General features: G+C 45.6%; 1 protein-coding gene across 1 annotated transcript in view; it reads left to right on the top strand.

Moving 5' to 3' along the window:
• CHRNA1 (cholinergic receptor nicotinic alpha 1 subunit) overlaps window positions 1–20,944 on the top strand; it is a 155,984-nt gene that overhangs the window by 89,114 nt on the left and 45,926 nt on the right. The window contains exons 6-7 of the mRNA XM_078683834.1: window positions 1,672–1,909; window positions 12,630–12,853. Coding sequence (XP_078539960.1) covers window positions 1,672–1,909; window positions 12,630–12,853 — 462 coding nt within the window. The remainder of the gene's footprint in view (window positions 1–1,671; window positions 1,910–12,629; window positions 12,854–20,944) is intronic.

Raw genomic sequence — 20,944 nt, forward strand, 5'->3', positions numbered from 1 at the left:
TCACAATCCCTTTCTTGCAACTCTTGAGTGGTAATGCTTTCCCGCTGTGGACGTTACATGGACTTTAGCACATTGGTTTGCAGAATGTACATCCTGATAATCAGCAACAACCTTTTAGGTTGCTCATTTTTTGACCAAGCCTCAGTCACCACTAGACTAATGGGTCCCATGTTTTCTCTCATTCCTCTTGTAGGAATCCAGGCAGGCTCTTAGCTTCAAATAAGTTCAATTTTGTCAGGACTTGGCAGCCATGCAAGGCCCCATAACAAGCAAGGTGTCCCTGGGAGTGGATGAAGAGGCTGCCTTTGTTGTATCTGGTTACTAGGTTCAGTCAGGAGAAAGCAACGGTGCCAGGCATCAGAGCCGTAGTCGGATTTTTGGTTATTGGTGCTTGGAATGAGGAAGGCCTTCTTCATCCAAAACTGGAACAAGGTTCAGTTTGGCCAGCTTGTCTTTTTATAAGGGAATTACGTCATCATGTTGGTGCAATTTCCAATCTAACCTATCCTCTTGCATACCGTGATTGTTGTTTTGGGGAACGTAAATTCACTGATCATACTTCCTCCTAATTCATATGTGCGACAGAATTTAATATAAGTTTGCTTTCGGTAGATCTGGAGCTCCTCTTCCCTCTTCATACTTTGGCAAAAGAAAAAACAATTGTTCTTCAGAAAAAGGCGGTAGCACCAAACTGGATTGAAAGCTAGTAGTCTGATTTAAGCGAGCTTGAAACAACAGACCTTGTGGGTAAATTATCACCTTGTAGGACATAGTGGGCATAACTCTACTAACATGTATATTTAGGCCAACATAATGATCCTGTAGCTATCCATATTCAGTGCTGGCCAAACAAGGAAATGGCTATTGACTGAATGAAAATACCAAAAATTTTCCTCTGATAAAACTGTCATGTAGAGAGACTAGCTCACCGAACTATTTTGTAAATGTATAAGATTTATATGCTATCACATGTATCTTTTGATTCCGATGTATATAGCTGGTGCCACAATTGTACTAGGAAAATATGGTTTTAATTCCAATTCATGATTAACAAACCCTCTGGAGAACAGGAATCTATGATTCCACGAAATCCTATGGGCCAGCAAGCAAGGTTCGTGGCATATAGCCCTGCCAAGGAATCTACACACGTCCATAGTGCATCCCTTCAAAGAAACATGTTAATAAAATCGAAATGTTTTTTTCTCTATTAGTGGTCTAATTCCATAGTACCATATACTTTCGAAAATATAAATGTCCTATTAAATCTCATGTGTATATTTTTCCCTCGTTTTTGCAAATCAAAAAGCACATTATAAAAAAAAATATATATAGGCCAGTCGACTTGCCACTTTCTGCATATCTTTATTTCGGGATGTCTTAGAATTCACGAGAGTTTATGCAGAAAATATAACGAAAAATAGCCATGACAAACCATTGGCTTATATATAGTCGCCCACAGAGGGGCAGGATCGTACCTTGCATTTATCTCAAATTAGTGTCCAAAATAAAAACATGCTTTATGGGTTCCACTTTTTCTACATTGGTATTTCCTTAAATGTTTGCTTGTGCCACCATAAGCCTTTTCTGTCTGGTATACAAGCTTAAATAACTTCAATTACAATCCACTGCTCGGTTAAGTTAATGAAACCCCTGTGTGATATTTAATTGCAGGAGAGCGATCGCCCAGATTTGAGTAGATTCATGGAGAGCGGTGAATGGGTTATTAAAGATTACCGAGGCTGGAAGCACTGGGTGTATTATGCCTGTTGTCAAGAAACGCCATACTTGGACATCACCTATCATTTCCTCATGCAGCGCCTGCCTCTCTATTTCATCGTAAACGTCATCATTCCTTGCCTCCTCTTTTCGTTTTTGACTGGCCTGGTATTTTACCTTCCCACTGACTCAGGTGAGTATTCTTTTCATATTTCACAATATGCTTCTTGTGCAGTGAGTTCTGTGGACATGTTTTATATGCTTTACGCTTGTTTTATATGCTCAAAGCTTTGCAAAATGGCTGCTGAGCAGGTGTAATATGAGATCATGAAATATTACCTTAATGTATATTGTAAGGTGCTTGAGTATGCCTTACTCTTTTGATATCCAAAGCCTTACTTATTGGCTGCAATTGGAAGAGATAGCCAATGTGAGTGGTATTGGTAATGACACTTTCTAATCATGGCCGTACTGGGAACCCAAAGCAGTCTGGGCAATTTTGTCAGCCTCCCACCCCCATTACAATGATGGTGCCAATAATGCGTGAATAAATGCAGTGAACAGAGAGAAACAGTCAAATTATAACACTTAGGAATGGATTGACTGTGTAAAGCTTTGGAATTTTTTTTAACCGTGCAAAAAGCTGTCCACGTCCGTGGGTCTGATAGCCCATAGCTGAAACAATTTGTGTTTATCAAGAAGCCAGGAGCATGCCCTGACAAGATGGTCACATGGACTTGCTAGCCATGAGCTCCCGCAAACCCCACTAAAATCCACTAGATTCCTGGGTCCATATATCTTTAAAGGGCCCGAAAAATATATATACACCCCTGTAGGTGAATGCACACTTGGAATTGGTGCAGTGGGGGCAGGCTGCTGATGAAATAATGCAGCCATGCTCACATAAATTGGCAGAGGCCGCAGTCCTGTAAAAGTGGCCCCTCTATTTATGTATGTAGCCCAGCACATGATATATCCTGAGCCAGTGTGGGTCACGGAGACCAACTGAATACACTTCGAAGAGTAGCGGAGTTAGGCCCAAAATTGCTGGAGCATGAGCCGGGGGACCGGAGAGGGGTGAACAGGTGGCTGCAGCACGACTCAGGAGACAGAGGCGCAACAGGGAATAGGCTTGATCTGGAGAGCCCGCCTGGCACTGCATAATGAGTTCTGCAGGGGCAGCATCGGCTACCCTTAAGAAGCAGTACGCCGATAAAGATGTCTGTTGTACAGGGTGGGACACAAACTGGAGTGGAGTGCAGCTGACGGCAGCAGTTGAAGAGACCGGGTGGCCCGGCGCGCTCGGAGGACAAAAGCACGGTGGACATAGGCGCTAGATGGTGGAGGAGAGAGCAGGGCCCCGACTAGAGCACTGGAGGGTCGGTGCACTGAGGCCCTTAAGTTCTCCTATATTGCAGCAGGATAATCCACACAGTTAAGTCGGCAATGTATCATCAACATGGGAAGAGACCTAGATTGACCGAAATACGGGGACCTAAAAAAGGTGGAGGTAGAAGTGAAGCGAATCCCTTCCCGGTGTGCTGAACCCACAGGGACATAGATCTTGTCACTGATAGACCATTCGAGGCAAACCCTGGAACACAAAATTGATTCTGTATTTATAGAGGTCAAATTTCTAACAGCAGATCCAGACAGGGTCGGTAAGAGAGCACAGGAGATCTAGCAAACCGTGGAAGTCATGAAGGCAAATGTTAAGGAGCTCTAAGCTATCAGAGGCAACACATATCCTGGCGTCCAGAATGGAAGACTAAGAGGGCAGATCTCATAGGAACAACATCCAGTTTGTGGGTTTCCCGGAACAGTACTTGGAACAATGGATTAAAAACGCTTTGAAACCAGAGGGCCTTTCCTGGGTCTTAGCCATGGAACAGGCACACAGTCCATGGTACTGATGCCACCACCAGGAGCTTGCCCCAGAGCTCTCAGTGAGAGACTCCTTAATTATAGGACAAGAAATATGCTTCTACAATGGATATGAAAATCTGGAGAATTGAAATTTAAAGACCAAACCGTTAGAGTGTTCTTGTATTATGCTCAAAAAGTGCAAGACTTGAGAAAATCTTTCATTGTGTTGTAAAGTAAGCTCAGAGCCATGAACGTAAAATACTGCACAAGAGGCGCTCACTTCTTCATCACACTGGAGGATGGGTGAACTTGGCTGGAGTGCAGGTACAGATAAATTTATACTCTGACTCGCACACAGCCGATTAGGCAGATGGGGAACGGGCAGACGCAACCACCGACTACGAAGCCACCGCTAAAAGGTTTGTGGTGCAGTATGAACAAAAGTCCTGTGCACACGTATGACTATAGTAGGTTTTAGTGTCAAAACCGAATTTTTTCAAACAAAATAGACAAATCTAGGAATAGCAATTGGGAGGGTTGAGAATTAACCTCTCTCCATGTCTCTGGATGTAGAGACACGCTGGCGCTGGACGGGTGCGTCCGTGGCGTCGTGGAGATCTGAGCTAATGCTTCACGGTGTGGAGCTATCTGTTTTGTTGGTCCGGGTGTTCGAGAGAGGTTAATTCTCAACCCTCCCAATTGCTATTCCTAGATTCATCTACCCGTATTGGACGCAACCGTCGTCGGAATTATCACCGGTTCACCGCTTCCACAGACCCTCCACTCAAACCTACAGCCCTGCAGAGTCATAACTCACCACGTTGTGACGAAACATGTGCCGGCTGGTTTGTTTCTCTTTCTGTACTGATCGAGATTAACTTATAAATAAATTTGATTGAAACTGGAGATATCATCCGTCCTTATTTCTTCAAGAACTTTGTTTTAAAAAAATTCGGTTTTGACACTAACACCTACTATACTCATACGTTTGCACAGGACTTTTGTTCATGTTGCACGTGTGGGTCTTGAACCATACTTTGGCTGGGGTTGTTTTGTTTGGGTTTGTTCCCCCCTGACCTGCTTGCACCGTACATTCACTGGCTACAATATAAACTTTTATACGTACATGCTAGAGCGCCATCACTTCCTGGAATTAATCTAAACCCGTCACCGATACGCAATCTTGTGGTGCAGCATAATGGAACGCTGGGGTTGGAACACTCACATATGGGCACTAGCTCAATCAAAGACTCTATGGCAGATGGTGACCCATTAATTGGCTAACAGACTAGGATGGTGCGTTCCCAGAGTACAAGGAAAGGATAAAGCACAGCGCCAAAATGGAAGGAGTAAAGATGGGGAATGACACTATAATGAGATGGAGCTGAAGTACATGGATTGACGAGAGCAAACTATGGGTTGCACTATAATCAAAGAAGGCCCAATACACTATGCCCTCCTATTAGATATAATGAGCAACTACAATTATGCTGTACCGACAAGGTGCCTGTAGCTGATGTGGATGGGTGATAGATAGTGCTGTATGGAGCCCTACATGGCTCGGAGGGCTGCATGATAGATACATATGCGCCAAATGCTGTTGGCTGAGGCTCAGTTCATAGGGCCTATGACCAAATAATACCCTATATGGATGTCCCAATATGGTAGTCTGGAGATTTTAATTGTATACTGGATGGGGTAATGGATAGGCACCCACTGAGAGATTGTATAAAGCTGGGAATGCTCCGGCAGATACTGTCTGACATAGGTTGCTGGGATGTCTGGAGAGATCTGCATTCACACTAAATACTCTTCATACCACCCAACAGTACACAATACCGTAAGTTGATTAGATGGGTTTCTGACCTCACATACACTCAAACAGAATGTGCAGGAGGCATAGTACTTGGGCAGATTCCTATCTGATCACTTACCACATAACATAGCATATAAAGCAGAAGCACATAATACTAGAATATCATTGTGGCGTCCGAGCCCTGAAGCTTTTCGGGAATCCCATGCTCAGGCAGGGAATAAGAGACACTATAGACACGTACATGGAACATAATTGGGAATTGGTACACCATTGAGGAACTGATTGAAAGGCTCTTAAAGTGGTTCTAAGATGTGACTGTATGTGGATGATTTATGGGATCCACAGACAGCTGCAATAAAAACCTGCAACAGGTGGGGGATCTCTTAAATGTTATGCAGAACACTAGTTCTGCAGCCATGGACATCCTGAATGCACAACATGTGACATGCTGGAGAGGTTCTGCCACATAGACTATAGGTGAAGACTCCGTGCACATGGTGATAAGTCTGGCCAGTGCTTGCTGGGTTATTGAGAAGGAAAAGGCCTCCTGCCACTATTCTTGCCCTGTTGAAAACAGATGGGACTAGGGTGATAACTCAGAAGGCTTTCAATGATGCCATAAGGCGGTATCTCGGCGAGGTACATAAGAAACACCCAAATCCCAAAAATAGGAAAATGGGGGCTATTTGAGAGGACTTGCAGTGCCAAGACTCACGCTGGCTCAGGCCATGGAATTGGATATGGATTTGTGCCTCGAGGAGCTGCTAGAGGCTATAAAAGACATGAAGCGAGGTAAGACTCCAGGAGCAGATGCTTTTTCATCAGTTATTTGGCATGTTTCAAGGAAGGCTTGATGTGAGGCTTTTACTGATATATGATGAGGCCAGACAGGCGAGTAGACTGCCCGCACCTCTGACAGAATTCATAATAATCATGCTTCCAAAGCTAGATAGGAATTCTGAGGCAATGGGACAGCATAGACCTCTTTCCATGATTAATGTTGGCAGCAAAATATTCGCTAAAGCACTCGCTAATAGGCTATACAGAGTGATGGTATGGCTGGCCACAAAGATCAGTACGGCTTCATTCCTGGGTGTGGTACCCACATAACCCTGAGAAGGCTTATTTAGGTGCTTCATGAGACAGCAAGCATGGATGTGGAGGGAGCGTTGTTCTCCTTAGATATCAAAAAGGCATTTGACACATTAGACTGGACATTTATGGGCGCAGTGCTGGAGAGATTAGGAAATAGGATGTCATTTTGAAGTTTGGTTAAATTGCTGTATTCTGACCCTACAGCGGTCAGTGTTTGTATTGTCAACGCTCCGTCCATCACCACCTTTGGTTTTTACTTAGTTCGCCCTAAGTTGGCAGGGTATGCTCAGACTTGAGTCCCTTGCTCACTTTGCCACTGGAGTCAAGCAAGCCCGGCTGAAGACGGCTGTAATGCCAGAAACCGGTCCTGGAAAGCTTGATTCCGGTCCAGGGAAGACATGGCTTGGCAGTTCGGGCTGAACTGTTCCCATGAGGCACAGGGTCAAACTGATTTGCTTATGGCCATGTCTGAACTGCGGTGGCGGAGTGAGCTAAAGAACGGTGATGGATTAAACCCAGATCAGTTGACTGGGGGTGAGTGTTTGTATTGTCAACGCTCCGTCCATCACCACCTTTGGTTTTTCTTTGTTCGCCCTAAGTTGGCAGGGTATGCTCAGACGTGAGTCCCTTGCTCACTTTACCACTGTAGTTAAGCAAGCCTGGCTGAAGACGGCTGAAATGCCAGAAACCGGTCCTGGAAAGCTTGATTCCGGTCCAGGTAAGACATTGCTTGGCAGTTCGGGCTGGACTGTTCCCATGAGGCACAGGGTCAGACGGATTTGCATATGACCATGTCTGAACTGGGGTGGCGGAGTGAGCTAAAGAACGGTGATGGATTAAACCCAGATCAGTTGACTGGGGGTGAGTGTTTGTATTGTCAACGCTCCGTCCATCACCACCTTTGGTTTTTCAGAGTACATTCAGGAGGCCTAGTATCTTACGAATGGATGGTGTAAAGGGGCAGCAGACAGGTATGTCTACTATCACCTTACAGATTGCCTTAGTAGTTGCGAGATTTGATGGGGACCTAGGGCATTAGAGTGAGCAAAAAAACATGTAGTATCAATGTACATGGACAACACCCTGATATACTTAATGCAGCCTGGGTTTGCTGTACCCCATCTACTGGTGGAGTTGCAACAGTTAGGGGATGTGTCCAGACTAAGGATCAACCGAGAGAAGACCTTGCTGTTCCCCCTGGCAGTATTGGTGGCCCGCACGCCAGATGAACTACTGGACTTAGGACTGAGATGGGAAATAAATGGTTTCAGGTGTCAGTTTCACGGTGATACATGCTGAGCCGCAATATCATGCCTGTAACATAGGGAAGATTGTTCAAGGGTTAGATAAATCAATCAGATTCTGGAATTCTTTACCACTCTTGGTAATGGTAAGGGTAATATTGGCGACTATGATATTACTCCCACAATGCTTATACACACTGCATAATTCATTATGCCTGATCCCTGGAACCACTTTTTGGGAGCTGGACAGATTATTTATTTCCCTGATATGAGCAGATAAAAGAAGCGAGGTGCGGTTACCAGATATGAAACTGTATTATATTGCCGCGCAGCTCCAGTAGGCAGCAATGTAGTGTAGCATAGCAGATCATTGGGAACAACAGCTACTTGGGGGATTCATAGTTGCTGGTGTGTTTAATGAAAGATGCAAATCAGTTTGGGATGGTGGTCCTGACCCTCTGTGCAGGGTCACCCACAAACCTTTTGCCTTTACCATCCCCACACACACTTTTTTGCTGAATTCGGTTTTTTTGTACCCTTTACCACCGCTAAAAATGCGAAAGTGTTAAGGCTCTCTAGACTAAACATGGTTAATTTGGCTTATACCCAATTGGTATATTTAATTTACTGGTAAGTCCCTTATAGAGTGGTATACCATATAACAAGGGCTTGTAAACTAAATGCTACCAGTGGGCCTGCATCACGTATTGTGTCCACCCTCTTAAGTAGCACCTTAAAACATGTCCAGGGTCTGCCACTACAGCCTGAATGCAGTTTGAAACCCCATTTCCAAGCCTTAAACATCTCTTTTACAACATATACATCACCCCTAAGGGAGGCCCTAGGTAGCCCAGCATGTGGCTGGTCTAATCGGAGGTGACATGATGGGCGAAAGAAGAATGGATTGGAATGCATATGCCAGTGGTCACACAAATTACAAGCATTCCTCCAATTAGCTTTTTTGTGTTTGATGTAAGAGAATTTCTGCTCGTGTTTATAATGTATTATTGGTGGTAGTGTTACTAGCTGCTTGATAGGATAGTTTGCTTCTAATAGTTTGTTTCTAATGATTGGTGGAAGATTATTGAACAGTGGACATTTTTGAGAAATGTTTTTTTCTGCAAGTCATTATCTAGGATTTCCAGGGTTCATGGTTATAAGTGGAGATTTGTCTCTGGTTTAATTGCTCAGCCATGTCTGTTATTGGTGGTGGGTTGGGGGGTTTCATTGGTGTGGGAAGTAGGTTTACCACATTTTTATAGTCATTAAAGTAATTTCTATTGTCCTTATAGACGCACCTCCTAAGATTGCTATCAAAGGTTTTATTGGTCTCTTTGTTGTTTTACTGGTCATAGAAGGTGTTTGACTTTCATGACTAGTCATTTCTTTGGTGCTTTGTCGACTTACCTTGGTCTTGTGCCGACCTGGAGATCTCGGCAACATATTAGGTGTTACTAATTTTCGGTATTTGAGAACTCTCTTTTACAATGATGTTACATTGTTGTACTTAGTTATCCATATGTGGTCTACCGATGTTACAATCAAGCTAACAGCTCTACTGTGTGGAAATACACTTAAATTGAAGTGTTCCTGACTGTCTCAGACCCCACACTTATATTCAGACACACAATCCCCTCATTCCTCCAACCCTCACTGATCATATCTTATCCTTAGTGGAATTTTACTTCATCCGGTATATCAGCCCATCAGCAGCGTCTGTGACTACAGGATTATTATTCCATAAGAGCGATCCCCCTCTGGCCCTTTGATATTTTTAAATGCTAATCTTAAGGCACGCTTGAGTGGCAATAGAGCCTGCCCAATCAGTTAGAAGGATTGAGATGTATTTCTGCCTTCTCTGTTTTTCCAACTTAATTCAGTAGGATAGAAACCTTTGCACTTATACCATGCCTACTACACTCCTGGATGCCCAGGTTACCTTGTGAATTAATTAGTAGCCCATTAGCCCTTTCCAGAAAATCTCTGTATTTATTTATAACTTGGAGTTTTATTTAGTGGTATCTAGATGTGATGGGTGTAGGAGCGCTGTGTATGATTGACAAGGTACCATAAGGAAACATTACATTTTGTTGAACCGGTTTACAGATTTTAGACTGAGTCCTCCTCTAATTAAGGCTGTTCACACATAAGCTTCCATGCAGTGCCTTCCTTTCTTCTGCTTCTCTAAGGGAAATCAAGAGAGGAGTCATTTCATTGCAGATAATGCAGGCAGAAAATTGTTGATGTGGGAGTCCAGGTATATAAGGTGAGAAGTGTAAATTCAGGCAGACACACATAGAATATTGAGGACATGAAATTTCAGAAAAAGGTATAAAACCCAGAGGGAGTTTGGAGGCAGCGATCAAAGGTTTGGTCTCACAACAAAACAAGGAGTTACTCAGATTTTTGGGGATAGTTGTATTTTATTGTATATTCATTCGTACTTTTTCCATGAAGAGTGTAAACATAAGTTGTTTGTTAAAAAAGGGTGCAGACTTTGTTTGAGACTGTGATTGAGAAGAGGAATTCAAGTGAATAAAACAAGAAGTAGCTGCAGCTCCTGATTTGTGTAGTTTTAATCCTAATTTAAATTCCATCTTGATTACCGACGTGAGTATCAAGGGTTTAAAAGTACTGTAATTGCAAGGAGGAGGGAGCAGCACCAGGACCATCATGTTTGCTACATGGTGTTTGAAGGGTCATAAACGAGCGCTTCCGTTATAGAGGGAAGCCCTGATGATTTATTGGGCTGTGAAAAAGATATGAACCTTTTTGTGGGGTTGTGAGTTCAAGCTTAAAATGGATCATAAGCCTTCAAAGGATATTTTTCACAGCAAAAGGTATTGATCAGGAAGAATTACCAAGTGGGTAGTAGCCTTGCAAGAGTATGATTTCTTGGTGGAATACATACCAGGGGTCACTTTGCATCAAGGGGGCGATCCATGGATGGTACATGGACGTTCCAGTGCAACTACCTATGGCTCTTGAGGTAGAGCCCTATCTTTGCACCAAAAAATAATGCCTCTTTGAATCTGACTTTAAAAGGGGGAAAACTCTAATTTTTTCTAACTTTTCCCACCTTGTATGTAGTAAGTGTAAGCATAGTCGTTTGTAATGGTGCAAAGCTGTGTGTGTTTGGCCCTAGGCAGCCTGATCATGCTCCAAAGAGCAGGGAAGTGCCATACATTAGTAGATATTGCACTTTCCTGATCTCTATCTCTCACGTAAAGCAGTGCAACAACTTTAGCTGCTGAACTGCATTGCATGACATCTTCATAAATATGCCCCTTAGTTTTCTTGTACACCTCATCAGCATAGTCCATGTACAATAAAAAACTCAGTTGTCTCCCCACAATATGGTAAAAAGTATGGACTGCTGCCTTCGGTTCATCAGTGTCATATAAGTATAATGGAATGGTTGTATCCCCATCTAAGGCATAAAGGTGAAGTAGCGGGATGAGATATCATTATGTTTATTTGCTCAATAAGCCCCCAACAGAAGGGCTGCTCTTACATTGATCAATGGACTAAGAGAGCACATTACTAATGAACAGTACCTCAGATCATAGAATTTTTACCCAACCTATATGATAAATAGTGGACCTACATCAGAAAGATAAACATGGCTGCAGGTTATTTAACGGGTTAATGATCCAGTTAGGATACTGGTCGGCCTGACTTCAGAAATATAAACAAACTCTAGAAAATTCAAGTGGCTGAAAACAAACTGCTACACTTAAAGGGAGAAAATAAAATTGTCTTTACATTTACCTTTGTGTTTCTGTAGTAATGAAAAAAAGCAATTCTATGTCAAGTTAATCATAACAAAAACCTTCCTACTCAATGGACCTGTGAAATGTCCTGGATGAATCAATGACTCATTAGAACCAATGGCTGTACCAACGATTCTGAGGAATTTGCTTTCAGTGAAGAGAAAGGGAATAAGTCATGTATCTTCCCTACTAATCTTTTCAGCACTTGGATGCTTTAAGCTTCTGAGTGTTCCAGTGTCATCATGTGCTTTACATATAAAGTATTTTATTTTTACATTCACATATTTCACAAACATAAGCTGCCAGGGTATTTTACTACAAATCCTCTTCAGTAAAAGTTGATAATAGCCCACCTGGAGACAAGAGCCTGCCTTATATAATCTGACAGCATGTTTGTGAAGTGACTGCAAAAATGCTGTCAGATTTCCAAACGTTCTAGTACACTGCTCTGTGAGTAATATGGTTTCTTATCCTGTCACTGACAGTGTCACTCCAAAACTGAACTCTGTACTCTTGTTCCCAATAACAGAACATGAAGACTTCTAAACCCTGTACCCGACCAACAAAGTCCTCCAAAGCCTAGCACTAGACTACTTCTCCATAATGTCCCCATTCCTAACAAGTGTCTAGATCCCTGAGGCCAGAACGCCTGGATCTTTTTAAAATAGCTTATTAACTACAAGTGGAAGTGCTTCTGCATCTCAAGCTAGATCACATAAAGTTCAGGGGTGTGTTGAAAACCTGTCTGTTCCACTCCGCCTTTCACCTTTACTGACCTCTAGCCAATGCCCTCTGTTGGTATCTGCCTCAAGTGCTTAAATAATTTCAATGTGTGTGAATTATAAATTCAGTAAATAAAACTGAATTCATCCATAGCTCCATAGCTCCATAGCTCTGACCAATTTTTCAGCTAATAATCATATTAATGTACGGTTTAATTGTTTTATAAAATTTGATTAAAAGCAAAGTGTTCGCTTCATTTATGATTCACCATTTTCTCACTAAATATTGGTGCTCCTTGCACCAGATACCACATAACTATGTAAGGTAAATGCTACCAGGATAGCAAAACATTTCAGTCACGCTTTTTCTCTAACTATATATATTTTTTTCCTGCAGGCGAGAAGATGACTCTCAGTATTTCTGTCTTGCTGTCCTTGACTGTGTTCCTTCTGGTTATCGTGGAGTTGATTCCATCTACTTCCAGCGCAGTACCCTTGATAGGCAAATACATGCTGTTTACTATGGTGTTTGTCATAACATCTATTATCATTACAGTCATTGTCATCAACACTCACCATCGCTCCCCAAGTACTCACATCATGCCCCAGTGGGTAAGAAAGGTATGTTTTTGCAACACAAAAAGTGGACTACTTGTAAATTTGTCAATCAGAAAATAATATTTACCGGGCCACATGAAACTTTTGAATTCTCAGCTGAGATTGGAATAACAATATAGGCACAGTTAAAAAATGTGTACACTGTACCCAATATATGAATTTTAAGGTCACCCTGTTAATTCCTAATAGTAATTTGTATATGGGATCAATAAGTGTCAGACCTACCCAAATATTTTTGGGTCTGTAATTCATGTAAGGTAAGTTCTGTATCAAAATTAATGTGCTGTAGACTGCTAGCATGTTTGAAAATGTATGGAACATACCATTGTAGCTGGAACTCAGGTCCCGCTCAAAGGTATCCATATAATTGTATGTCTCGGAGTGTTCATTTGAAGTGATACAAGGCAAAATAGGCATTTGAAATGCAACAGGTCTCGCTTGGTGATTGTTTGAGCTATTGGTATTGCAAATGAAAAAAAGTATTGAAAGAAATTCCACGAAGCAAGGAAAGGTTGTAATACCATAGGCTGTTGCGAGGTGTCCTTGAGGAGTTATAAAGGAACCTCTATCAGCCACATGAGGTACTGCACCCTTAATGCAATTATCAAGAGAAACCTGCAGCCAAGTATTTTTTTTATTTGTTTGTATTAGAAGTGAGATTTTTGTTAGCTTGTGTTTAAAAAGTGCTTTATTGTTGTTTATTTAGCTTTCTTTGTGAAATAAAGCTAAATAAACAATAATGGTGCATTTTTAAAATGCAAACTAACAAACATTTTATTCCCAATAGAAACAAATGGAAACGTATGTGTAGCTGTAATCTTTTTGTGTATAATTGTATTAAGAGTGCAGTACATGGTTAATAGAGGTCCCTTTATAATACCACAGGGTCACCTAGCAACAGCCTGTGGTACTGTACCCTTTACTTGCATAGTGCATTTACATCTGCCTTTGATAAAAAATAATGTGGAGCGTGCGCAGCTGCTGATAAACACTTTTAATATTGCCAAAAATATAGTTGAGCGTGCCACGCAAAATAAAAGCAAGGCGCGTAGCCTCTGAAATGTAAATAAAAGATTTGGGAGAGCTGCGCAACTCTAGAGATCTATTAGAGTTGCAGTCAAAACTTTTTTTTTTTGTTCAAGAAAGAGTTGCAGTTAAAACTTAATATTCAAACAAGTGGTGGCTTGTTTTCTGATTTGCAGCAGGGAATATAATTGTTTCCTGAACCTCATAACAAGAGAAACAGGCGAAAACAACAAACATGTGGAGTTTGGTTAGAATTGCCAACCAATTGCCCAGAACCCTACAAGCTGATGATGTGGGTGAATACACCATCATCCGTGAATACTCTGAATTGTCTATTTAATCTTCATGGCATTACACCTAAATAACCCCAAGCACCTCTTGCAGAAACTGACCATCTCAGGTGGCTTTTGAGTGGTCAGAAACACTAACGTTTGCCTTCAGAGCAAACACTGTAACAAAAGTTTATACACTGCCTGTTCTTTAGCAGGGTATTCACCTTAGAGGGGGAACATACTGCCAGTACCCCTCGGACTGCTCAACTTTTATAACTTACTTAAACATTCTCTCAAAACGTACTTACTTGACAAATACCCCAACACTTGATAATCCCTCGTTCTTCAACTTGCATGGTCGGCGACTGGCTGCCGCCCCCCCCCTACTCACCACACCAACGCAGGATAAAAGCTCATGAATCATGGTTAACTTTTGGAAGGCAGGGGGTCACGAAACCCCCCGGCCGTATTTATTAAGGTATAAGATCATAAAATTCTAATTGCATGATAAACGTTTTATACAAAAATCATCAAGACATTAGATACAATATTTGTCAACAAATGTGAGAGCCTAACCTTAACAGAGACTCTAATACAGCTTGTTTCCTAACCGAATCTAACATCCTCATCTAGATTTTTGTATACTACATTTTGGCCATATGGCAAGGTCGCTAACCGGTGTCAGGTCCTACAAGCTGCGCCTTACTTAGAGATGTGCGCATGCGCAGCCAAGCCCGGTAATTACCCGGTCCACGCCGTGAACTCCATTTACCCACTAAAGGAGGGCCCTTACTCTGCGCCATCCAGTGACGTCATAAGTATGCGCGCGCGGGGTGGCTACCAGCCTAAGGAAAGCGTGACTACTCCAACCCGCGGCCCTTTGAAGCACCAGTTACCTTGCCCCTGAAGTTCTAGGAGGGGCCAATGGCCCCTCCCCCTGGGCGGGAACCTCCATGGGATGATGCCCGCCCCCTCAGACCTTAAAATTATCTGCTCACCGGTCATGACCTTACCGCCACAGGCCAGCATTGTTAACCGACGATCTGGCCTCCCCCTGACATGACTCCCCTAGAAAGCGCTCACCTAGCAAAACCTTCCAACCAGGCCCAGACATTATTCGACCACAGGACGTTCCCTGCTTCAGTCAAGTGTACCCCATCCCTCAGGTAGAATTGTGCTCCCCAGATACACCCATGAGGAATCGTCTGCAACCGGGGGGCTCGGAATAGTTTGTCCAACTGTGTGTTGATCCTCTTTACCGAGTGATTCAACGCCCTGACCGAGTCCCCCCCTCGCCACTGCCACCGAGGGATAAGTTGAGACCACACTACAGTGCAACCCGGGCAGGTCCGGGACACCCACCCTGCAGTGGAGATGATCTCTTCAATGAGGGTGCGTCTCCCCAGTTTGACCAGGTCATTGTCACCTAGGTGAAGTATCACCACTGACGGGGAGTCGGGCTGCTGAGCTAAGTGTCCCTGAAAGAAGTTCCTGAACTGACCAAGGCACAGACCCCCCCTCCCAAAGAATGAGATGTCTAACCCTTTCAGCGCCACCCTTCTCTTACGGTCTCCTGAAAGAAAAACATTTTGCACCCGCCTCACATACGAGTGGCCCACAATCCAAATCTTCATCGTCCCGCGTCCAGCATGGTGCTTGTGCTGTGACGGTGTAGCTCCTTTCCTCCCGGTGGTGAGTTCCTCCCCTGCGCCACAGGTTTGAGAAACTGCAAGAACCAGAAAACATACCAAGCGTGAGACTCATCCTGTCATAACATGTCAATCCATACATATCTTTTATAACAATCAGATGGCCATCCCCCAATTTTCTTCACACTCTCAGCCGAGAGACCCCCTAGCGCTGCTTCAGTTGCCGCCCCTATCCTGAAGGAGTGCGTGCCAAATTCCTTGGGATCTAACCCAGCCTGTCTCACCGTCAGTTCCAGGACCCGCCTAAACTGGTATCTAGTCAGTGGTGTCCCATCAGCATGACACAACAATGCACCCCCCGCCGTGCCCTCCCGTTGCCTGTGGAAAACCTCCACATGAGAAACCGGGCAGCAGGGGTTGGTCCCGGCCCGGTGGAGCACTATGGTGTGACCCCGAGATTCCTGATCAGTTTTGGACCTCTGGATTGTCACCCACATAGTATCTCCCCTGATCTTAACACTAGTCAGTTGTAGGCCACCCAACTTATCCCCTTTTGACCGTGCCACCAGTTCACCAATTCTTAGAGCCCCATAGAAGGCAAGGGAGAAGGCGGCTTTGAACAGATGTATCTCCCATTCTGAGCTACAGACCTGGTGCAATGCCAGCAGTAAGGCTGCCAGCCGTGCCAATCCTATGGGCCTTCTCGTATCCGCTGAGTGGCCCTGCAACCGGCGCCATCCCCTCATGGCCTTGCGCACCACAAAATTATTTGTGGGGTCTCGCATTCCCTTAGCCTGTGCAAAGAAGGAGACCGCCGCCCTATGTCTGCTTGCGGCCGCCACTGATCTGCCTTCCCTGTGCATCCATTCTAAATAGTCCGCAAAGCTGTCCTCCTGTGCCCACCTAACCTCCCAATCCTGCCCTAAGAAAGCGCGGTAAGACAAAAACGCCCCTTCGTAAGCTGTCTTGGTCCTGGGGGCTAGGCTAGCAACCACGAGGTCCTGTAATCTGGGGCACCAATCTGCCAGAGTACTGTCGGGAATTGTGCTGGCGAAGGGTCTGCCGCCGGAAGATGCTCCCTGAAAACCTGCATTTTAAAGCGAGAAAGGGAGTCAGCTGCATTGTTGAGGACGCCTGGGACATGCTTGGCTCTGAAGATTACATTCCATTTTAAGCACTGCAGCACAATCTCTTTAATCAAGCGCAAGATGAACGGGCAGTGTGCCCCCTGTTGGTTTATGCATTCGACCACTGTCATGTTATCCGACCAGAACACCACTGATTGGTTACATAGATGTTCTGGCCAGACCTTCAATGCCACCCATACTGGGAAAAGTTCCAGGAAGCCAATGTTGGCGGTCAAGCCCCATCTTTTCCATTCCTCAGGCCACCGTTGGGCGACCCATTTTGTCCCTAGAATGGCGCCAAAGCCCACACTACCAGCAGCGTCAGTCCATAAACCCAATTCTGCTGATGTGGCGGGAGGACCTGACTACACTACCCTGCCATTAAAGTCCTCCAGAAATGCAATCCATATATGCATATCCTGGCGAACCTCAGCTGACACCCTAGTGCGGTGGTGTTTCTCCCGTAGCCCTTCCATAGCCTGCGCAATAGAGCGTGAGAATGGGCGCGCCATTGGAATGACCCGTAGTGCAAAATTCAGTTGCCCCACCACTTCCTGCAGCTGCTGCAAGGTAACCTTGCTCCTACATAGGCATTGACGCAGAGCTGCCCTAAACCTAGACACTTTGTCCTTGGGTAACCTGAAACATCCTTGTACTGAGTCAATTTCGATGCCCAGGAATTCCAAGCAAGTAGCCGGGCCAACCGTCTTCCCGGGCGCCAGCGGAACCCCAAAAGTCCGCATGAGCACGCAAAATTCCTGCAGTGCCCAAGCACACTCCTGAGAGTCTGACGCGCCTAGAAACAGGAAATCATCTAAGTAATGCATGACCTGTTGGTGGCCCGTCGCCTGTCTCATGACCCATTCTAGAAAGGAGCTAAATGTCTCAAAATAGGCACATGATATGGAACAGCCCATGGGCATGCATTTGTCAATGTAAAACTTGCCCTCAAAAGTGAAACCTAAAAGGTGGTGGTCCATGGGGTGCACTGGGAGGAGACGAAAAGCAGATTCAATGTCAGATTTAGCCATCAATGCCCCTGGCCCCAGGGCGCGTAGTAGGGCAACCGCCTGATCAAAAGAGGCATACTTGACACTACAAATCCCTTCGTCAATCGCATCGTTCAAGGATGCACCTCTAGGCGCAGACAGGTTGTGGATCAGTCTAAATTCCCCTTTCTCTTTTTTAGGCACTACTCCCAGCGGTGAACATACAAAATTGGGGACAGGCACCTCCTGGAAGGGGCCAGCTATCCTGCCTAAGGATAGTTCCTTGGCAATCTTAGCGGACACTACCGTTGGGTTTTGTGTTACTGACAATTGGTTCCTGCAATTAATGCTACCTGTGTACCCCACTGCCGGGATCCTAAAACCTTGTGAAAAACCCTCCTGCAGTAGGGTGGCCGCTGCGTGATCAGGGTATCTATTTAACCATGGGATCAATGCTAACACATCTATTGGTGTGGAGGGACCCGGCGCGTCTGAGTTACTCTGGCTTCCCCCTTCCCCTATGACCATGGTTGCCTTGCTTGGACCTACAGGTTGTCTCGGGGTGAGACGGGTGACCACAGACTGCACACGCATGCCTAAATCTACAGGTGCCCTGGGCTCTTGTGCATGTGCGCTTATTAAAATCCCAGCATACCCCTCTCCTTTCTGACCCACCCCCCCTATTCTTCCCCGGGACCTCATTCGCTTGAGTTGACCGAAAGGGCTGTTGAGGCCTGGCGGAGAACACCCTGACTGCACTGGTGGCCTGAGATGGGGCAGTGTCACCTGAAAACTGCTTGTGCCAGGACATAGAGTCCACCTTGTCCCACGCCAGTGTTGCGTCAAATTCCTTGGCCTTCCTGAAATTAACATCATACTCCTTCCACGCATCCCCAGAGTATTGATCGCTCCACCCCACAATCCTGCTCAGGTAGCAAGCCATTGCAGCCTGCACATTTGGGGGGCGTTCTGCCGTGATAGCCGAAAGGACAGCAAATGCTCTGATCCAATTCTTCAAGGTCTCCTCTACTCTAAACCTGGAGCGTTGTGCCCTCCATTCACTTGGATGCATCCATTCCTTCAATACCTTGGCCTGTTCCATCTCCCTATTGTCTAGCAACAAAGAAAAAATGTATACATATTTTCCCGCCCAAATCATCTCCTTTACTTCCTTGGGCACATGTTGCCCCAAGTTTTCACTTCTGGTTGGCACTAGGCCGTCCCCCAAGAGGGGCAGGGACACTTCCTTACCATTTAAAGGCACTTGGGCCGATAAAACACTATCGCCATTCGCCTGAGCGGGACTGGAACCTGTAAGGGAAGAAGATGATGGACCCGCACTACTGTCTGCCGCCGTTGCAGCCTTAATCTTCTCTACCAACTTTTCGGCCTCAGCTACATGATCAGATGAGGCAAAGCTCACACCCCCCTTCTGCAACCACGGCATCAAGTACGCTGTCCGAGATACCAATTCTGGAGGAACTGAGTCTGCGTTACCTGCTGGGACTGCAGGCGCCACCGGAGGCATGGCCGGCGGCACAGGAGTAATGGGCAAGGGTGCGGCCGGTGGCGGCAGGCCCGTGACTGGGATCGGCCCCACAGGTGGGAGCGTCGGCGGGATGGCAGGAGCCGGTGCCGCGGGAGCTGGGACCACAGGCAGAGATGTAAGAGGGGCCGGTACCGTAGGTACTGGTGAAAAAGGTACCGGGACTACCGGCTCAGGGGCGGGGCCAGTGTACCTGGGTTTCTTGGCCCTAGACCTCTTAGGCGGGGTAGCAAAATCCCCCCTTGGCAATGGGGCCGCCCTCTGGCGGACAGGCCTACCCGATGGGCCCGGAGCATCATCAAACTTCTCATTGATGCGGGCCTCTAATTCATCAATTTTCCCCAAACGCCTATTCATGTGGTTCATTTTGCGCATCATGGCCTGCATCATAACCTCCATCTTGGACTTTCCTTTCCCACCACCCCTTGCCCCTGGCATTTTCTAACCACAAACCACTGCCTACACTCGTAATGTCACAAGTGAGTAACGCCTTGTACCTTCACCAGATGGAGGACGTCCAGGGGGCTGTCAGCACCATGCAGCGGCAACCGCAACACCACCGGCTTATCCGGCTATGTCAGGGGTGAGTAAACCTAGTGTAGACCCACCCGGCGGCCACCGGGAGCGATGAAATGCTAGCCCCCCGTTCTCCTCTTACCGATCAAATCCTGCGCGTCCCGAGCCGATATCGAGTTCGCGACCACGTCCGCCATTTACTCCTCTGGGCTCACTGTGCACAAGATGCCACCATACTGTGTTAAATTGCCTGTAATAGAAAAATTATTAATCTCTGGGAATGGCACACTCACGCCGCTAAAACAGTCCCCGGGGCAGGGGGGTGTTTATACTAAACCAAAACAATTTATTTACACCTATTTAGGCCCCCCCCACAGACCCCCAGAGCCTTGGCACAGTGTAGCACCCCAGTAAAGATTGGACCCCAATGCAATCCCTACACGAGTTAACTACGTTCAAGCAGAATCAGATACAAATTCTATAGGGGCATCACATGAATCTGTCCCTAAATTAAATTAAGTTTCTATAAATCACCAAGTACAGGCCCTCAACATGAATCTGTCCCTAAATTAAAGTAGGCTTTTCTAAATCACCAATTGCAGGCCACCCTTTTACCCTGGTCTCCCATCCAGGTCCTGCCCTGGTCGACCCTGCTTCACCAATCACTTCGAGCTAAAGGCAGCCGGCTGATCTTTGTAGGCGCTGCCTGTGTGACCTGGAATGTGGGACAAAGAATGCGAGGAGCGGAGAAGGCGGGGGTTCCGTGTGCCGACTCTATACGGCTAACTTCTCACAATGGCACTCACGCGGACCCCCAGCCGCCGACACGGCACAGATTGCAGCAAACACCGGCTGCGCTGCGTCCTGCCTCCCGCACCCGCCAAGAAATACCTCGCTCCTTCAAGACAATGCTCCCCTAGCCTGAAGGCAAAGTACGCGGCGCTCCACGTGGTTCAGACGCCCGATGGG

This window comes from Lissotriton helveticus, chromosome 3_1, assembly GCF_964261635.1.
Source record: "Lissotriton helveticus chromosome 3_1, aLisHel1.1, whole genome shotgun sequence".
Lineage (NCBI taxonomy): Eukaryota > Metazoa > Chordata > Amphibia > Caudata > Salamandridae > Lissotriton > Lissotriton helveticus.